Source organism: Oncorhynchus clarkii, chromosome 28 (assembly GCF_045791955.1).
Source record: "Oncorhynchus clarkii lewisi isolate Uvic-CL-2024 chromosome 28, UVic_Ocla_1.0, whole genome shotgun sequence".
Classification (NCBI taxonomy): Eukaryota; Metazoa; Chordata; class Actinopteri; order Salmoniformes; family Salmonidae; genus Oncorhynchus; species Oncorhynchus clarkii.
The window spans coordinates 33756029-33776356 of record NC_092174.1 but is presented as its reverse complement, the minus strand read 5'-3'; the positions used below and the strand labels follow the sequence as shown (position 1 = coordinate 33776356).

Genomic DNA, 20328 nt, shown 5'->3' with positions numbered 1-20328 from the left:
AAGGTCAGACTAGTCAGCTGACCTTGGTCCTGGCCTCTTCCTCCAATCGCTTCTTCCGGTCCAGAGCTTTAAGCCCGCCTGCTCCCCCTTGTAGCTCCTCCTCTGCCCGACCCCTGGCCTTGTCATACTCCTCACAGCGAATCATGTATGAGCCTCGAGTTTTACGCATGCCACTCTCAGCATCAGTCTAGGAACAGACACACACACACACACACACACACACACACACACACACACACACACACACACACACACAAAACAATAATAATACATTTTATTTGGTGGATGCCTTTCAGGGTAATCAAGGATATCTTACATTACAAGTAGCCATTAAAAGCAAGTGTAGTACATAGTACCAACACCGTGGGTTGGGTAGAGGATATGAACCTGGTTTAGGTAAGGGTTTAGGGGTAGGGTTGGGTAGAGGATATGAACCTGGTTTAGATAAGGGTTTAGTGTAGTACATAGTACTACAGGGGTTGGGTAGAGGATATGAACCTGGTTTAGGTAAGGGTTTAGGGGGTAGGGTTGGGTAGAGGATATGAACCTGGTTTAGGTAAGGGTTTAGGGGTAGGGTTGGGTAGAGGATATGAACCTGGTTTAGGTAAGGGTTTAGGGGGTAGGGTTGGGTAGAGGATATGAACCTGGTTTAGATAAGGGTTTAGGGGGTAGGGTTGGGTAGAGGATATGAACCTGGTTTAGGTAAGGGTTTAGGGGGTAGGGTTGGGTAGAGGATATGAACCTGGTTTAGGTAAGGGTTTAGGGGGTAGGGTTGGGTAGAGGATATGAACCTGGTTTAGGTAAGGGTTTAGGGGTAGGGTTGGGTAGAGGATATGAACCTGGTTTAGGTAAGGGTTTAGGGGTAGGGTTGGGTAGAGGATATGAACCTGGTTTAGATAAGGGTTTAGGGCATAGGGTTGGGTAGAGGATATGAACCTGGTTTAGGTAAGGGTTTAGGGGGTAGGGTTGGGTAGAGGATATGAACCTGGTTTAGATAAGGGTTTAGGGGGTAGGGTTGGGTAGAGGATATGAACCTGGTTTAGGTAAGGGTTTAGGGGGTAGGGTTGGGTAGAGGATATGAACCTGGTTTAGGTAAGGGTAGGGGGTAGGGTAGAGGATATGAACCTGGTTTAGAGGGTGGTTAGGGGGTAGGGTTGGGTAGAGGATATGAACCTGGTTTAGATAAGGGTTTAGGGGTAGGGTAGAGGATATGAACCTGGTTTAGGGGGTAGGGTTGGGTAGAGGATATGAACCTGGTTTAGGTAAGGGTTTAGGGGGTAGGGTTGGGTAGAGGATATGAACCTGGTTTAGATAAGGGTTTAGGGGGTAGGGTTGGGTAGAGGATATGAACCTGGTTTAGGTAAGGGTTTAGTGTAGTACATAGTACTAGAGGGGTTGGGTAGAGGATATGAACCTGGTTTAGGGGGTAAGGGTATGAACCTGGTTTAGGTAAGGGTTTAGGGCGTTGGGTAGAGGATATGAACCTGGTTTAGGTAAGGGTTTAGGGTACATAGTAGGGTTGGGTAGAGGATATGAACCTGGTTTAGGTAAGGGTTTAGGGCGTAGGGTTGGGTAGAGGATATGAACCTGGTTTAGATAAGGGTTTAGGGCGTAGGGTTGGGTAGAGGATATGAACCTGGTTTAGATAAGGGTTTAGGTAGTACATAGTACTACAGGGGTTGGGTAGAGGATATGAACCTGGTTTAGGTAAGGGTTTAGGGGGTAGGGTTGGGTAGAGGATATGAACCTGGTTTAGGTAAGGGTTTAGGGGTAGGGTTGGGTAGAGGATATGAACCTGGTTTAGATAAGGGTTTAGGGGGTAGGGTTGGGTAGAGGATATGAACCTGGTTTAGGTAAGGGTAGGGGGTAGGGTTGGGTAGAGGATATGAACCTGGTTTAGGGGTTTAGGGGGTAGGGTTGGGTAGAGGATATGAACCTGGTTTAGGTAAGGGTTTAGGGGGTAGGGTTGGGTAGAGGATATGAACCTGGTTTAGATAAGGGTTTAGTGTAGTAGATAGTACTAGAGGGGTTGGGTAGAGGATATGAACCTGGTTTAGGTAAGGGTTTAGGGGGTAGGGTTGGGTAGAGGATATGAACCTGGTTTAGGTAAGGGTTTAGGGCGTAGGGTTGGGTAGAGGATATGAACCTGGTTTAGATAAGGGTTTAGGGGGTAGGGTTGGGTAGAGGATATGAACCTGGTTTAGGTAAGGGTTTAGTGTAGTACATAGTACTAGAGGGGTTGGGTAGAGGATATGAACCTGGTTTAGGGGGTAGGGTTGGGTAGAGGATATGAACCTGGTTTAGGTAAGGGTTTAGGGCGTAGGGTTGGGTAGAGGATATGAACCTGGTTTAGATAAGGGTTTAGTGTAGTACATAGTACTAGAGGGGTTGGGTAGAGGATATGAACCTGGTTTAGGTAAGGGTTTAGGGCGTAGGGTTGGGTAGAGGATATGAACCTGGTTTAGATAAGGGTTTAGGGCGTAGGGTTGGGTAGAGGATATGAACCTGGTTTAGATAAGGGTTTAGTGTAGTACATAGTACTACAGGGGTTGGGTAGAGGATATGAACCTGGTTTAGGTAAGGGTTTAGGGGGTAGGGTTGGGTAGAGGATATGAACCTGGTTTAGGTAAGGGTTTAGGGGTAGGGTTGGGTAGAGGATATGAACCTGGTTTAGATAAGGGTTTAGGGGGTAGGGTTGGGTAGAGGATATGAACCTGGTTTAGGTAAGGGTTTAGGGGGTAGGGTTGGGTAGAGGATATGAACCTGGTTTAGATAAGGGTTTAGGGGGTAGGGTTGGGTAGAGGATATGAACCTGGTTTAGGTAAGGGTTTAGGGGGTAGGGTTGGGTAGAGGATATGAACCTGGTTTAGGGTTGGGTAGAGGATATGAACCTGGTTTAGGTAAGGGTTTAGGGGGTAGGGTTGGGTAGAGGATATGAACCTGGTTTAGGTAAGGGTTTAGGGGGTAGGGTTGGGTAGAGGATATGAACCTGGTTTAGATAAGGGTTTAGTGTAGTACATAGTACTAGAGGGGTTGGGTAGAGGATATGAACCTGGTTTAGGTAAGGGTTTAGGGGGTAGGGTTGGGTAGAGGATATGAACCTGGTTTAGGTAAGGGTTTAGGGCGTAGGGTTGGGTAGAGGATATGAACCTGGTTTAGGTAAGGGTTTAGGGAGGATATGAACCTGGTTTAGGTAAGTAGGGTTGGGTAGAGGATATGAACCTGGTTTAGGTAAGGGTTTAGGGGGTAGGGTTGGGTAGAGGATATGAACCTGGTTTAGATAAGGGTTTAGTGTAGTACATAGTACTAGAGGGGTTGGGTAGAGGATATGAACCTGGTTTAGGTAAGGGTTTAGTGTAGTACATAGTACTAGAGGGGTTGGGTAGAGGATATGAACCTGGTTTAGGTAAGGGTTTAGGGGGTAGGGTTGGGTAGAGGATATGAACCTGGTTTAGATAAGGGTTTAGTGTAGTACATAGTACTAGAGGGGTTGGGTAGAGGATATGAACCTGGTTTAGGTAAGGGTTTAGGGGGTAGGGTTGGGTAGAGGATATGAACCTGGTTTAGATAAGGGTTTAGGGTACATAGGGTTTAGGGGGTACTAGAGGGGTTAGGGTAGAGGATATGAACCTGGTTTAGGTAAGGGTTTAGGGGGTAGGGTTGGGTAGAGGATATGAACCTGGTTTAGGTAAGGGTTTAGTGTAGTACATAGTACTACAGGGGTTGGGTAGAGGATATGAACCTGGTTTAGGTAAGGGTTTAGGGGTAGGGTTGGGTAGAGGATATGAACCTGGTTTAGGGGTTGGGTAGTATGAACCTGGTTTAGGTAAGGGTTTAGTTTAGGGGGTAGGGGGTTGGGTAGAGGATATGAACCTGGTTTAGGTAAGGGTTTAGGGGTAGGGTTGGGTAGAGGATATGAACCTGGTTTAGGTAAGGGTTTAGTGTAGAGGATATGAACCTGGTTTAGGTAAGGGTTTAGGGGGTAGGGTTGGGTAGAGGATATGAACCTGGTTTAGGTAAGGGTTTAGGGGTAGGGTAGGGTTGGGTAGAGGATATGAACCTGGTTTAGGTAAGGGTTTAGGGGTAGGGTTGGGTAGAGGATATGAACCTGGTTTAGGTAAGGGTTTAGGGGGTAGGGTTGGGTAGAGGATATGAACCTGGTTTAGGTAAGGGTTTAGGTAAGGGTTTAGGGGGGGGTAGGGTTGGGTAGAGGATATGAACCTGGTTTAGGTAAGGGTTTAGGGGGTAGGGTTGGGTAGAGGATATGAACCTGGTTTAGATAAGGGTTTAGGGTAGTACATAGTAGGGTTGGGTAGAGGATATGAACCTGGTTTAGGTAAGGGTTTAGGGGGTAGGGTTGGGTAGAGGATATGAACCTGGTTTAGGTAAGGGTTTAGGGGGTAGGGTTGGGTAGAGGATATGAACCTGGTTTAGGTAAGGGTTTAGGGCGTAGGGTTGGGTAGAGGATATGAACCTGGTTTAGGTAAGGGTTTAGTGGTACATAGTACTACAGGGGTAGAGGATATGAACCTGGTTTAGAGGATAGGGTTGAAGGATATGGGTTTAGGGGGTAGGGTTGGGTAGAGGATATGAACCTGGTTTAGGTAAGGGTTTAGGGGGTAGGGTAGAGGATATGAACCTGGTTTAGAAGGGTTTAGGGGTAGGGTTGAACCTGGTTTAGGTAAGGGTTTAGGGGGTAGGGTTGGGTAGAGGATATGAACCTGGTTTAGATAAGGGTTTAGGGGGTAGGGTTGGGTAGAGGATATGAACCTGGTTTAGGTAAGGGTTTAGGGGGTAGGGTTGGGTAGAGGATAGAACCTGGTTTAGGTAAGGGTATTGGGTAGAGTACCTGGGGGTTTAGAGGATATGAACCTGGTTTAGTTTAGGGGGTAGGGTTGGGTAGAGGATATGAACCTGGTTTAGGTAAGGGTTTAGGGGGTAGGGTTGGGTAGAGGATATGAACCTGGTTTAGGTAAGGGTTTAGGGGGTAGGGTTGGGTACATAGTAGAGAGATATGAACCTGGTTTAGGTAAGGGTTTAGGGGGTAGGGTTGGGTAGAGGATATGAACCTGGTTTAGGTAAGGGTTTAGTAGTTGGGTAGTAGGATATGAAGAGGATATGAACCTGGTTTAGGTAAGGGTTTAGTGTCGTACATAGTAGGGTTGGGTAGAGGATATGAACCTGGTTTAGGTAAGGGTTTAGGGGGTAGGGTTGGGTAGAGGATATGAACCTGGTTTAGATAAGGGTTTAGGGGTACTAGGGGATATGAACCTTGGGTAGAGGATATGAACCTGGTTTAGGTAAGGGTTTAGGGGGTAGGGTTGGGTAGAGGATATGAACCTGGTTTAGATAAGGGTTTAGGGGGTAGGGTTGGGTAGAGGATATGAACCTGGTTTAGGTAAGGGTTTAGGGGGTAGGGTTGGGTAGAGGATATGAACCTGGTTTAGATAAGGGTTTAGTGTAGTACATAGTACTACAGGGGTTGGGTAGAGGATATGAACCTGGTTTAGGTAAGGGTTTAGGGGGTAGGGTTGGGTAGAGGATATGAACCTGGTTTAGATAAGGGTTTAGTGTAGTACATAGTACTAGGGGGTTGGGTAGAGGATATGAACCTGGTTTAGGTAAGGGTTTAGTAGGGTTGGGTAGAGGATATGGGGGTTGGGTAGAGGATATGAACCTGGTTTAGGTAAGGGTTTAGGGGGTAGGGTTGGGTAGAGGATATGAACCTGGTTTAGGTAAGGGTTTAGGGCGTAGGGTTGGGTAGAGGATATGAACCTGGTTTAGGGGGTAGGGTTGGGTAGAGGATATGAACCTGGTTTAGGGGGTAGGGTTGGGTAGAGGATATGAACCTGGTTTAGGGGGTAGGGTTGGGTAGAGGATATGAACCTGGTTTAGGTAAGGGTTTAGGGGGTAGGGTTGGGTAGAGGATATGAACCTGGTTTAGGGGGTAGGGTTGGGTAGAGGATATGAACCTGGTTTAGGTAAGGGTTTAGGGGGTAGGGTTGGGTAGAGGATATGAACCTGGTTTAGGGGGTAGGGTTGGGTAGAGGATATGAACCTGGTTTAGGTAAGGGTTTAGGGGGTAGGGTTGGGTAGAGGATATGAACCTGGTTTAGGGGGTAGGGTTGGGTAGAGGATATGAACCTGGTTTAGATAAGGGTTTAGGGGGTAGGGTTGGGTAGAGGATATGAACCTGGTTTAGATAAGGGTTTAGGGGTAGGGTTGGGTAGAGGATACAAACCTGGTTTAGGTAAGGGTTTAGGGGGTAGGGTTGGGTAGAGGATATGAACCTGGTTTAGATAAGGGTTTAGGGGGTAGGGTTGGGTAGAGGATATGAACCTGGTTTAGGTAAGGGTTTAGGGGGTAGGGTTGGGTAGAGGATATGAACCTGGTTTAGGTAAGGGTTTAGGGGTAGGGTTGGGTAGAGGATATGAACCTGGTTTAGGTAAGGGTTTAGGGGGTAGGGTTGGGTAGAGAATATGAACCTGGTTTAGGTAAGGGTTTAGGGGGTAGGGTTGGGTAGAGGATATGAACCTGGTTTAGGTAAGGGTTTAGTGTAGTACATAGTACTAGAGGGGTTGGGTAGAGGATATGAACCTGGTTTAGATAAGGGTTTAGGGGTAGGGTTGGGTAGAGGATATGAACCTGGTTTAGGTAAGGGTTTAGGGGGTAGGGTTGGGTAGAGGATATGAACCTGGTTTAGATAAGGGTTTAGGGGTAGGGTTGGGTAGAGGATATGAACCTGGTTTAGGTAAGGGTTTAGGGGTAGGGTTGGGTAGAGGATATGAACCTGGTTTAGGTAAGGGTTTAGGGCGTAGGGTTGGGTAGAGGATATGAACCTGGTTTAGATAAGGGTTTAGGGGTAGGGTTGGGTAGAGGATATGAACCTGGTTTAGGTAAGGGTTTAGGGGTAGGGTTGGGTAGAGGATATGAACCTGGTTTAGGTAAGGGTTTAGGGCGTAGGGTTGGGTAGAGGATATGAACCTGGTTTAGGTAAGGGTTTAGTGTAGTACATAGTACTACAGGGGTTGGGTAGAGGATATGAACCTGGTTTAGGTAAGGGTTTAGGGGGTAGGGTTGGGTAGAGGATATGAACCTGGTTTAGGTAAGGGTTTAGTGTAGTACATAGTACTAGAGGGGTTGGGTAGAGGATATGAACCTGGTTTAGATAAGGGTTTAGGGGTAGGGTTGGGTAGAGGATATGAACCTGGTTTAGGTAAGGGTTTAGGGGGTAGGGTTGGGTAGAGGATATGAACCTGGTTTAGATAAGGGTTTAGGGGTAGGGTTGGGTAGAGGATATGAACCTGGTTTAGGTAAGGGTTTAGGGGTAGGGTTGGGTAGAGGATATGAACCTGGTTTAGGTAAGGGTTTAGGGCATAGGGTTGGGTAGAGGATATGAACCTGGTTTAGGTAAGGGTTTAGGGCGTAGGGTTGGGTAGAGGATATGAACCTGGTTTAGATAAGGGTTTAGGGGTAGGGTTGGGTAGAGGATATGAACCTGGTTTAGGTAAGGGTTTAGGGGTAGGGTTGGGTAGAGGATATGAACCTGGTTTAGGTAAGGGTTTAGGGCGTAGGGTTGGGTAGAGGATATGAACCTGGTTTAGGTAAGGGTTTAGGGGGTAGGGTTGGGTAGAGGATATGAACTTGGTTTAGGTAAGGGTTTAGGGCGTAGGGTTGGGTAGAGGATATGAACCTGGTTTAGGGGGTAGGGTAGAGGATATGAACCTGGTTTAGGTAAGGGTTTAGGGCGTAGGGTTGTGTAGAGGATATGAACCTGGTTTAGGGGGTAGGGTAGAGGATATGAACCTGGTTTAGGTAAGGGTTTAGGGGGTAGGGTTGGGTAGAGGATATGAACCTGGTTTAGGTAAGGGTTTAGGGGGTAGGGTTGGGTATAGGATATGAACCTGGTTTAGGGGGTTGGGTTGGGTAGAGGATATGAACCTGGTTTAGGTAAGGGTTTAGGGGGTAGGGTTGGGTAGAGGATATGAACCTGGTTTAGGTAAGGGTTTAGGGGGTAGGGTTGGGTAGAGGATATGAACCTGGTTTAGGTAAGGGTTTAGGGGTAGGGTTGGGTAGAGGATATGAACCTGGTTTAGGTAAGGGTTTAGGGCGTAGGGTTGGGTAGAGGATATGAACCTGGTTTAGGTAAGGGTTTAGTGTAGTACATAGTACTACAGGGGTTGGGTAGAGGATATGAACCTGGTTTAGGTAAGGGTTTAGGGGGTAGGGTTGGGTAGAGGATATGAACCTGGTTTAGGTAAGGGTTTAGTGTAGTACATAGTACTAGAGGGGTTGGGTAGAGGATATGAACCTGGTTTAGATAAGGGTTTAGGGGTAGGGTTGGGTAGAGGATATGAACCTGGTTTAGGTAAGGGTTTAGGGGGTAGGGTTGGGTAGAGGATATGAACCTGGTTTAGATAAGGGTTTAGGGGTAGGGTTGGGTAGAGGATATGAACCTGGTTTAGGTAAGGGTTTAGGGGTAGGGTTGGGTAGAGGATATGAACCTGGTTTAGGTAAGGGTTTAGGGGGTAGGGTTGGGTAGAGGATATGAACCTGGTTTAGATAAGGGTTTAGGGGTAGGGTTGGGTAGAGGATATGAACCTGGTTTAGGTAAGGGTTTAGGGGTAGGGTTGGGTAGAGGATATGAACCTGGTTTAGGTAAGGGTTTAGGGCATAGGGTTGGGTAGAGGATATGAACCTGGTTTAGATAAGGGTTTAGGGGTAGGGTTGGGTAGAGGATATGAACCTGGTTTAGGTAAGGGTTTAGGGGTAGGGTTGGGTAGAGGATATGAACCTGGTTTAGGTAAGGGTTTAGGGCGTAGGGTTGGGTAGAGGATATGAACCTGGTTTAGGTAAGGGTTTAGTGTAGTACATAGTACTACTGGGGTTGGGTAGAGGATATGAACCTGGTTTAGGTAAGGGTTTAGGGGGTAGGGTTGGGTAGAGGATATGAACCTGGTTTAGGTAAGGGTTTAGGGGGTAGGGTTGGGTAGAGGATATGAACCTGGTTTAGGTAAGGGTTTAGGGCGTAGGGTTGGGTAGAGGATATGAACCTGGTTTAGGGGGTAGGGTAGAGGATATGAACCTGGTTTAGGTAAGGGTTTAGGGCGTAGGGTTGGGTAGAGGATATGAACCTGGTTTAGGGGGTAGGGTAGAGGATATGAACCTGGTTTAGGTAAGGGTTTAGGGGGTAGGGTTGGGTAGAGGATATGAACCTGGTTTAGGTAAGGGTTTAGGGGGTAGGGTTGGGTAGAGGATATGAACCTGGTTTAGGGGGTTGGGTTGGGTAGAGGATATGAACCTGGTTTAGGTAAGGGTTTAGGGGGTAGGGTTGGGTAGAGGATATGAACCTGGTTTAGGTAAGGGTTTAGGGGGTAGGGTTGGGTAGAGGATATGAACCTGGTTTAGGTAAGGGTTTAGGGGTAGGGTTGGGTAGAGGATATGAACCTGGTTTAGGTAAGGGTTTAGGGGTAGGGTTGGGTAGAGGATATGAACCTGGTTTAGGTAAGGGTTTAGGGGGTAGGGTTGGGTAGAGGATATGAACCTGGTTTAGGTAAGGGTTTAGGGGTAGGGTTGGGTAGAGGATATGAACCTGGTTTAGGGGGTAGGGTTGGGTAGAGGATATGAACCTGGTTTAGATAAGGGTTTAGGGGTAGGGTTGGGTAGAGGATATGAACCTGGTAGGGGTTGGGTAGAGGATATGAACCTGGTTTAGGTAAGGGTTTAGGGGGTAGGGTTGGGTAGAGGATATGAACCTTAGGTAAGGGTTTAGGGGGTAGGGTTAGAGGATATGAACCTGGTTTAGATAAGGGTTTAGAACAGGGGTTGGGTAGAGGATATGAACCTGGTTTAGGTAAGGGTTTAGTGGGTAGGGTTGGGTAGAGGATATGAACCTGGTTTAGGTAAGGGTTTAGGGGTAGTAAGGGTTTAGTGTAGTACATAGTACTAGAGGGTTTAGGTAAGGGTAGGGTTGGGTAGAGGATATGAACCTGGTTTAGGTAAGGGTTTAGGGGTAGGGTTGGGTAGAGGATATGAACCTGGTTTAGGTAAGGGTTTAGGGGTACTAGAGGGGTTGGGTAGAGGATATGAACCTGGTTTAGGTAAGGGTTTAGGGGGTAGGGTTGGGTAGAGGATATGAACCTGGTTTAGGTAAGGGTTTAGGGGGTAGGGTTGGGTAGAGGATATGAACCTGGTTTAGGTAAGGGTTTAGGGGGTAGGGTTGGGTAGAGGATATGAACCTGGTTTAGGTAAGGGTTTAGGGGTAGGGTTGGGTAGAGGATATGAACCTGGTTTAGGTAAGGGTTTAGGGCCTGGTAGGGTTGGGTAGAGGATATGAACCTGGTTTAGGTAAGGGTTTAGGGGTAGGGTTGGGTAGAGGATATGAACCTGGTTTAGATAAGGGTTTAGTGTAGTACATAGTACTACAGGGGTTGGGTAGAGGATATGAACCTGGTTTAGGTAAGGGTTTAGGGGGTAAGGTTGGGTAGAGGATATGAACCTGGTTTAGGTAAGGGTTTAGGGGGTAGGGTTGGGTAGAGGATATGAACCTGGTTTAGGTAAGGGTTTAGGGGGTAGGGTTGGGTAGAGGATATGAACCTGGTTTAGGTAAGGGTTTAGGGGGTAGGGTTGGGTAGAGGATATGAACCTGGTTTAGGTAAGGGTTTAGGGGGTAGGGTTGGGTAGAGGATATGAACCTGGTTTAGGTAAGGGTTTAGAGCGTAGGGTTGGGTAGAGGATATGAACCTGGTTTAGGGGGTAGGGTAGAGGATATGAACCTGGTTTAGGTAAGGGTTTAGGGGGTAGGGTTGGGTAGAGGATATGAACCTGGTTTAGGTAAGGGTTTAGGGGGTAGGGTTGGGTATAGGATATGAACCTGGTTTAGGGGGTTGGGTTGGGTAGAGGATATGAACCTGGTTTAGGTAAGGGTTTAGGGGGTAGGGTTGGGTAGAGGATATGAACCTGGTTTAGGTAAGGGTTTAGGGGGTAGGGTTGGGTAGAGGATATGAACCTGGTTTAGATAAGGGTTTAGGGGTAGGGTTGGGTAGAGGATATGAACCTGGTTTAGGTAAGGGTTTAGGGGGTAGGGTTGGGTAGAGGATATGAACCTGGTTTAGGTAAGGGTTTAGGGCGTAGGGTTGGGTAGAGGATATGAACCTGGTTTAGGTAAGGGTTTAGGGCGTAGGGTTGGGTAGAGGATATGAACCTGGTTTAGGGGGTAGGGTAGAGGATATGAACCTGGTTTAGGTAAGGGTTTAGGGGGTAGGGTTGGGTAGAGGATATGAACCTGGTTTAGGTAAGGGTTTAGGGGGTAGGGTTGGGTAGAGGATATGAACCTGGTTTAGGTAAGGGTTTAGGGGGTAGGGTTGGGTAGAGGATATGAACCTGGTTTAGGTAAGGGTTTAGGGGGTAGGGTTGGGTAGAGGATACAAACCTGGTTTAGGTAAGGGTTTAGGGGCTAGGGTTAGGTAGAGAATATGAACCTGGTTTAGGGGGTTGGGTAGAGGATATGAACCTGGTTTAGGTAAGGGTTTAGGGGGTAGGGTTGGGTAGAGGATACAAACCTGGTTTAGGTAAGGGTTTAGGGGGTAGGGTTGGGTTAGGGTAGGGTTTATGAACCTGGTTTTAGATGTAGGGTAGGGTGTGTGTTTGGGGGACACATAGTTTAGTGTAGTACATAGTACTACAGGCTATAGGTTATAGGCATCCTTGAAGAGGTGTGTTTTAAGGAGGTTTGTGAATGAGATGATTGTATCTGCATGTTGTATGTGTTGGGGGGGATCTCATTCCAGCAGCTGAAGGCCCGGGCACCCATGGTGGAAAGGTGGAATGAAGGGGTGACAAGGAGACCAGTAGAGGAGGAGCGGAGGGAGCGTGAAGAGGCATAGACTGAGAGAAGGTTAGAGAGGTAGTTGGGTGCCAGGTTGTGGAGGGCTTTGTAGGTGAGGAGGCCTGTCTTTAAGTTAATAAAGGATTGCACAGGGAGCCAGTGTAGATTGATGAGGATTGGTGTGGTGTTCAGTTGATCTGGTGCTGGTGAGGATTCTGGCAGCAGAGTTCTGGACCAGTTGAAGTCTGTTGGTGAGTTTGGTGGGGATACCAGTGAGGAGAGTGTTGCAATAGTCCAAACGGGAAGTGACCAGGGCATGGATGAGAGTTTCCTTGCTGGAGTGTGATAGCGAGGGGCGGAGCCTGGAGATATTGCAGAGGTGATGCCATCCTGGTGATGGTTTTTTTGTGGGGTTCGAAATAGAGGGAGCAGTCTAGAGTGACACCGAGGCTTTTGACTTTTGACAGAGCGATTGGTAAACCATCTACTCTCACTGAAATATGGAATATCAATGTCTTTCTCATACATGACATAAGAGTGAGACATGATAACACGTACGCAGCATTAACATGTCAAAGCAACATGGACAAGACATAGCAGTGACTTTACCAGTTTCCTCTGGGCCCTCTGCCACTGCTCTCCGAGCTCTCTGCGTCTCCTCTCATGCTCCTGTTTACACTGCATCAGAGGCTGGGCCAGAGAGGGGTTGAGATAGAGACATTATTTCACTTGTAATAATCCTTGTAGGTGTGTGTGTGTGTGTCACAGGCTGCTGAGGGAGGACATAATACTGTCTGGAACAGAACAAATGGAAAGACACCTGGAAACAATGTGTTTTAATGTATTTGATACCATTCCATTGATTTTGCTCCAGTCATTAACACAACCGTCCTCCCCAATTAAGGTGCCACCAACCTCCTGGTATGTGTGTGTGAGATACTGTATCTACCTGTAGAACAGTGTGTATGGAGCCAGTGGTTTGCTGCACACCCACACTCTGCTCCAAGTCCTGCTCCAGAGCCAGAGAGTATATGGAGAAGAATGGCATCTGGGGCTGAGAGAGAGAGAGGGAGAGGAGAGATTTGTGTGTGTTTATGTGCACGTATGTCCGTGTGTGTGTGTTTATTTGTGTGTGTTCTCCCATTACCTGTGCAATGCTCTGCTTACAGGACTGACACAGCCTCTGCAGACCCTTGGCAAACTCCATCTCTGGAAAACACAGACACAGAAACTCACACACTACTTACACACACACACTGCCTTGTTAGCAGAAAACTAAAAAAGCAGAAATTGAAATAGACAACAAAAGGTTTGGCCCAGTTCCATTTCTGCCCCTAGATACTGGACAGGTGTATGTAATGTAGTTGAAGCCCTAAGAGGCTGAGAACAACTTCTGATGGACACAGATAGAAGAGTAAAAGAGACAGAATAATTGGATGAGTCAAAGTGATCAACCCACCCAGAGCAGTCCTTTTCTCCACATAGCTGATAACGTCCTTCAGATATCTGGACACAGCCTTGGCATAGGAGAGAGCGGAGTCCACTCCTCCCTCACTGCACTGCAGTAGGAGGTCAACCTGCTCTCCACTCAGCACTGACACACACACACACACACACACACACACACACACACACACACACACACACACACACACACACACACACACACACACACACACACACACACACACACACACACACACACACACACACACACACACACACACACACACACACACACACACACACACGAGAATGTATGAGTATGACATGATTGAAAAGGGAAACAAAATGCTTAGACATCGAGGACAACATGTCATTTTGTACTTACTGCAGCAGTCCTGCTGGTCACTCCAGTCTTTGGCCTGGGCTGAGTCTAAGCCATACAGGTTCTCCATAGACTGCACACACACACCATCTCCGAGGTCACACAAATGCTTAGACTGAGCCATCCTTTACGATCAAAGAAAACATTGTTTGTTTTTTACACACACACACACTCACCCTGCTCCTCTCTGTTAGCGGTAGAGACAGGAGGGTGCTGCTGTCCACTTCTCCCATCAGAAGTTCCGACACACTGAGGGGGAGAGAAGGAAAGGGGTGTAAAATAGGGAGAGAGGGGGAGAATGGGAAAAACCTTATCAATGTAGATCCTAGGGATAGTAAAGCGAAACACACACACACACACACTTACCTGCTACTGAAAGCAACAGCCATGGTCTCGATGGCTTTCTCAAAGTCCTGCTTACCCATGTCACTGCTGTCCTTGTAACTAAACCCTGGACACATCAAATCAAATACACACATTTGATCTCAGTACACTCTCAGTACACACACCACCCACACCTTGATCCACACACATTCCAACAGGTGTCCAGTTCTAACAGTAGAGCTCTGACCTTTGACCTTGGAGATGAGTGTTCCAGCAGCAGTGAGGGTCTCTACAGTGTTGAGGAGGGGGTAGGCACCGATCACCTGCCTCAACACACGCAACACCTCTCCCAAACACTCCTGGGCCAGGTCACGACGGTCCAGCTGCCTGTCTGAGACAGAGACAGACAGCTATGTTATTTATTTGTCTAGAACTAAAACTGAAACTAAACATAAAGAATTAAGAATGAAAAATTCCTAATTTGAGGTGACATTCATAATTGTAACAGCAGCGCAGTGAGGCAACCATGCGAGTGATAAGGTTCAACTTTAAAACCCAACTTTAAAAATGTACTATAATAACCTTGGATTATATGCTCACGCACGTACACACCACAGAATTTGGATTGAATTACATTTTTTGTTAAATATCAGAACAAACATTTCCCAGAATGCATTAGATCAAACACGGCAGTATGAAAGGGAACAATCTAACATCTCATGACAAAGAAAAGTAATGTTTTACATCTAAATTATAATCAAACTAATATTTAAATTGATTTTTTAAATTTAACTAGGCAAGTCAATTAAGAACAAATTCTTATTTACAATGACGGCCTACACCAGCCAAACCCGGACAATGCTGGGCCAATTGTGCACCACCCTATGGGACTTCCAATCACAGCCGGTTGTGATACAGCCTGGATTCGAACCAGGGTGTCTGAGATGCAGTGCCTTAGACCGTTGCGCCACTTGGGAATATGTGTATTTGTTACATTAATAAATGGCATATCCTTACGATAAAAGATTTGTCAAATGAAAGAACATTTCATGATTCACTTCTTAGTTGAATTGGTTTGACTTAAATTCTACTTCATTCAATTAATATTTTGCTTCCTGTAGGTTGAGGCAAATTCGAATTCACCCCAACACTGACACACACACACACACACACACACACACACAACAATATGTTATAGAAAATGTAGGTTATTTAAGCAATAAAGCACTATGGGGTGTGGTATATGGCCAATATACCCCGGCTAAGGGCTGTTCTTAGGTACGACGCATCGCAGGGGGTGCCTGGAAACAGCCCTTAGCCGTGGTATATTGGCCACTGCTTTATTCATATAAAAAATCAGATTTATTCATTTCTCCTTGTGGTCATCCTCCCGAGGTGCGGTATTGCTATTATAAACTGGTTACCAATTTAATTAGAGCAGTAAAAATAAATATTTGTCATACCCGTGATATACCACGGCTGTCAGCCAATCAGCATTCAGGGCTCGAACCACCCAGTTCATAATAGTACATAAACAGGCAGCATAAACACACATACAGTGCCTTGCGAAAGTATTCGGCCCCCTTGAACTTTGCGACCTTTTGCCACATTTCAGGCTTCAAACATAAAGATATAAAACTGTATTTTTTTGTGAAGAATCAACAACAGTTTTGCACAATCATGAAGTGGAACGACATTTATTGGATATTTCAAACTTTTTTAACAAATCAAAAACTGAAAAATTGGGCGTGCAAAATTATGTGAACAGCCCCTTTCAGTTCTTTGCAGCAAACTCTCTCCAGAAGTTCAGTGAGGATCTCTGACTGATCCAATGTTGACCTAAATGACTAATGATGATGAACCATTCCACCTGTAGATTTTGCTTTATGTTTTGGATAAATGCACCTGCACTGTGATAGACAAATCTCCGTCAAAAGCGCAGAGAGCTTTTGCAGAACACACCATCAGGTTTTACTGTTGTGAAGAAGTTTAAAACCGGATTTGGATCCATCCATTTCCCATCAATTTTAACCATCTTCCACTGTGCAAGCGATAATATTGAAGAAAAGTATCAGACCACTGCAAATCTACATGATGCTGCCACCACCATGTTTGACAGTGGGGAAGGTGTGATCAGAGATGCAGCCAAGAGGCCCATAATCACTTTGCATTGTTGCCAAAAAGTTCAATTTTGGTTTCCATAGGACAACAAGCACCTTCTTGCACATGTTTGGCCTGTCTCCCAGGTGGCTTGTGGCAAACTTTAAACAACACTTTTTATGGATATCTTTAAGAAATGGCTTTCTTGCCACAAGCCACTCTTCCATAAAGGCCAGAAGGTTTGTGCAATATAAAATTGATTGTTGTCCTATGCAAAACGTTATGTTTCCCACCTCAGCTGTAGATCATCCCCACTGTCAAACATGGTGGTGGCAGCATCTCTTGGCTGCATCTCTGATCAGTCTTCTCCTTGTATGATGGTTAAAGTTGATGGGAAGATGGACGGCCAGGTCTTGGTAGATTTGCAGTGGTCTGATACTCCTTCCAAAGATTATCGCTTGCACGGAGTGCTCCTTGGGATGTCCAAAACATAAAGCAAAATCTTTTTGTATCCAAATCCGGCTTTAAACTTCTTCACATATCCAGGTATTCGGACCTGCCTGGTGTGTTCCTTGTTCTTCATGATGCTCTCTGCGCTTTTAACGGACCTCTGCTATCACAGTGCAGGTGCATTTAACCTCACTGAGCTTGAGCTGTACACACAGGTGGATTGTATTTAATCATTAGTCATTTAGGTCAACATTGGATCATTCCCAGAGATCCTCACTGAACTTCAGCAAAAGAGTTTGCTGCACTGTATTAAGTAAAGGGGCTGAATAATTTTGCACGCCCAATTTTTCAGTTTTTGATTTGTTAAAAAAGTTTGAAATATCCAATAAATGTCGTTCCACTTCATGATTGTGTCCCACTTGTTGTTGATTCTTCACAAAAAAATACAGTTTTATATCTTTATGTTTGAAGCCTGAAATGTGGCAAAAGGTCGCAAAGTTCAAGGGGGCCGAATACTTTCGCAAGGCACTGTATAATGAGTCAAGCAAGAGGCCATGTAATGAAGCACTGTTTACTGGGAAAAAAGAGAACCAGCACCAGTAGCCGTCATTGAAACACAGCTACTGTTATACTTCTCCTTTTGTGTGTGTTGTTTTTCAGCTGGGCCTTAGACGACTAAAGTGTGAAAACCAGGAACTGTAGGGCTGTTGTCTGTCACACTACCACTCTTGATGTAGGAAGTGGTGGTGGACACGGACAGCACGTGAACCAACTTTAAAATGTAGTCAAAATGCAGTTTGGGGCTGAAACGTCAATGTGTAAGAAAAATGTACTGTGTACTACTGCTTAGACCCCTAATTATTTAGGGGCCTAACTCTTTATGAGTGTACCATCAGTTGGCTCTTGTTCTGTGGTTGATTTTAACACTCCTACCTCTGTTATCATATTGTAATAACGCACGTACCCACTAAGAAAAGTCTCTCTCTATCCTCCCTTCGTTCTCTCTCTTTCTCCCTTATCTCCTCGCCCTACTTGGAGACTGAGAACAGGAAGTTGCGATGAAAATAGCTGCCTGGACAGGAAGTGAAGTCACCCTTACATGGCTTAGCGGGTTTGTTCCAAGAAATGAGTGCCTTTTGCATCCCTTTGATATTTTGAAGTAGAAATTGTGCACCAATATTGAATGTTAAAAGCCTGTTATATTCAATGAAGTGCCCTTTAATATAGACCACATGGAGAAAATAATAAATACAATTTTTATATGAATAAAGCAGTGGAGGGTGGCTGCTGAGGGGAGGACGGCTCATAATAATGGCCGGAATAGAGTGAATGGAATGATATCAAAGACATGGTTTTCATCTGTTTGATACCATTCCATTCACTCCATACCGGCCATTACACTCTATTCCAGCCATTACTATGAGCAATCCTCTTCTCACCAGCCTCCACTGGAATAAAGACCTGCTAAAGTGCCAGAATTCAGCATTTTGTCCCTCTGTGACCCTCTGTGACTTCCAGGAATATTTATACCACAAAATGTCTCCATGTTTTTACCATCATTGTAAAGCCCTAGTTATTTTGTTGCTTTGACAAAGGCATTTCTGAAGATTATTATTTATTTAATGTGATTAATGTGAAAACGTCCCTCATTTTAAGGTCAACCCTGTTACGTGAACTGAACTCTCATTTTAATTTGGTGAAACTATTCCTTTTTAAATAATGTGTTCTCAAAAATAAACATTGAACATCTAATAGTCAGTAGGTGTAAGTGTAGTATAAAAGCAGATGAGCTGGTTTTACTATTTTGGGTAATTTTCTGGTGTTTTGTGGTGGAAAACTGAGTGGGTCGAGCATAACAGGTCAACCATGTTACCCATAGATAGACAGGCTAGAAATGTTTTAAGCTTGCATTCAATTGCCCCTCCCTGTTGTACACAACAAGCTTCTATTTTCCCTGTCACATGGAGATTTATGGCTGATTTAAGATGAAATCGTGAACCCTGTTACTTTATTTGGAACTTAATAGGCACTTACTATAATACTTTTTTGAGATGGGATTTTTATTGTTATTAAGTTGAACATGTGGTCTTTATGACAGAATTTTAGAATTAGGTGAAATCTAAAAAAAAATCACCAAGTTACACATCTGAAAAGGCACCGAATAGGTGGAACGACCCGGCTTGCTAAATTCCAAATCGACCCCTAGTCCTCGTAATGTAAGGGTTCTGGGTTATAGGAAAGCCTGTGAGCTGTGTTTACACACCAGACAAATACTATAGTGCTGCGTACCTTGTGTGACATACTCCCTCTTCCTTCCTCAGTTTCGCAAGGCATACACACACACACACACACACACCCTGGCTGGGACACACACAATGTTACAACATAACTAAGGGCCAGGGTTTTTTCCTTTCCATATGACGTGACTAAGAAAACTCTGAACTCTAGTTATAGGCTAAAAATAAGAATTTTTACTGGTCAAAAACTCCTGGCCATTATAATGCCTCTCTCACCTTCCCCCAGCACCATTTCTTTCAGTTTCTCCACAGCCTCAGCGAAGCAAGCCACATCCCGGAGCAAAGAGGGGATGTCCTCCACTTCGATGCCCACCTCCGAGGCCTCTGTGGTGGGGCTGGAGGCAAGGCTCGCTCCTTTCCCCTGGGTCTTACTGAAGGCCCAGGCTCCAGCCGCCTGTAGGGGGAAGCCAGCCGCACTGGCATGTCGACTCAGGGCTGTGGGCCGTCTAAGGCAGGCTCCAAGGACAGGGGGAGGGCTGGTGGCGGTGGCCAGCCTGGGGTGCAGCAGACAGGTGGTAGTGGGGCAGGGAGGAGCCTGGGGGTCCTGGAGGGATGCAGGGAAAGGGGGGGGGACATCCAAGCCACCATCTCTAGTGGGTTGTTCCTGGAGGACAGATAGCTGGTGTTGAGACACACCAGAGGACAAGGGAGAGGTAGGGTGGGGAATGGGAGAGTGAGAGCCGGGTAGGTAGAAACAGAGAAAGGAGAGGAAAGAGATGGGGAATAATAAGAATGGTGGTGATGAGTGATGACACAGATGTTACGACTAGAGGATGATGATGCTGATGATGAAGACAACTGTTGTTGAGAAACCTGCGCCTCTAAAACAATTTGAAAGGCCATGAGTCACAATGCAAAAGCATATGGAAAAAACACAGAAAGAGAAAGATGATTCAATGAGGATGACCAACACTGGAAAATTCCCAAACACTGACAAGTTGACTTATCATTGCCAGGTGACAGGTGTGTCAGACTGGAAGCCACGCCCACACCTGGCGGCATTGCAAAACATAAATCCCTTAAAGTTGGCATTAGCAAGCAATACACATGTAACGTAAGACAGTTTCCCCATCAGGGACATTCGTTCTCTTATCCTACACTACCAATGCCTGATGCAACTTCAAGTATATTTAGCTAGTAGCTAAATTATGTATGTACCAACGCAAACTCGCGGGGCTTTACAAGCAGTGATATAAATTACGAAATTATTCAAACGCGCAAACTCAGAAAACTATCCAGGACTGAGATGCAAATAGTCTTAATAAAGCTAGGCTAGTTTAGCTAGCGAGTTAACGTTACTTACTGATGAGTTATGTGACCCAAAGTTTCCCCCAAGATTCTTCTTTGAAACTGAAGTTTTATTTAATTCCTTTTTCTTTCTATAGAACATTTTCAAATAGCATCCTATCTATTTTAATATAGATGTTACTCCATTGAGATTGAAGTCTGCTCCAAACGTCGCTTCCACAAATTTCCTTGTGCTGCCTGGATTGATTGCTTGG

General features: G+C 45.7%; 1 protein-coding gene across 1 annotated transcript in view; it reads right to left on the bottom strand.

The window, feature by feature from the left end:
* LOC139386763 (rho GTPase-activating protein 45-like) overlaps positions 1 to 20328 on the bottom strand; it is a 26267-nt gene extending 5939 nt beyond the window's left edge. Inside the window, exons 1-11 of the mRNA XM_071132575.1 lie at positions 20130 to 20328; positions 19043 to 19430; positions 14227 to 14370; positions 14022 to 14106; positions 13832 to 13904; positions 13659 to 13728; positions 13287 to 13421; positions 12975 to 13036; positions 12777 to 12881; positions 12437 to 12517; positions 23 to 187 (exon numbers count right to left, since the gene is read on the bottom strand). Coding sequence (XP_070988676.1) covers positions 23 to 187; positions 12437 to 12517; positions 12777 to 12881; positions 12975 to 13036; positions 13287 to 13421; positions 13659 to 13728; positions 13832 to 13904; positions 14022 to 14106; positions 14227 to 14370; positions 19043 to 19430; positions 20130 to 20216 — 1395 coding nt within the window. The 5' untranslated portion in view covers positions 20217 to 20328. The remainder of the gene's footprint in view (positions 1 to 22; positions 188 to 12436; positions 12518 to 12776; positions 12882 to 12974; positions 13037 to 13286; positions 13422 to 13658; positions 13729 to 13831; positions 13905 to 14021; positions 14107 to 14226; positions 14371 to 19042; positions 19431 to 20129) is intronic.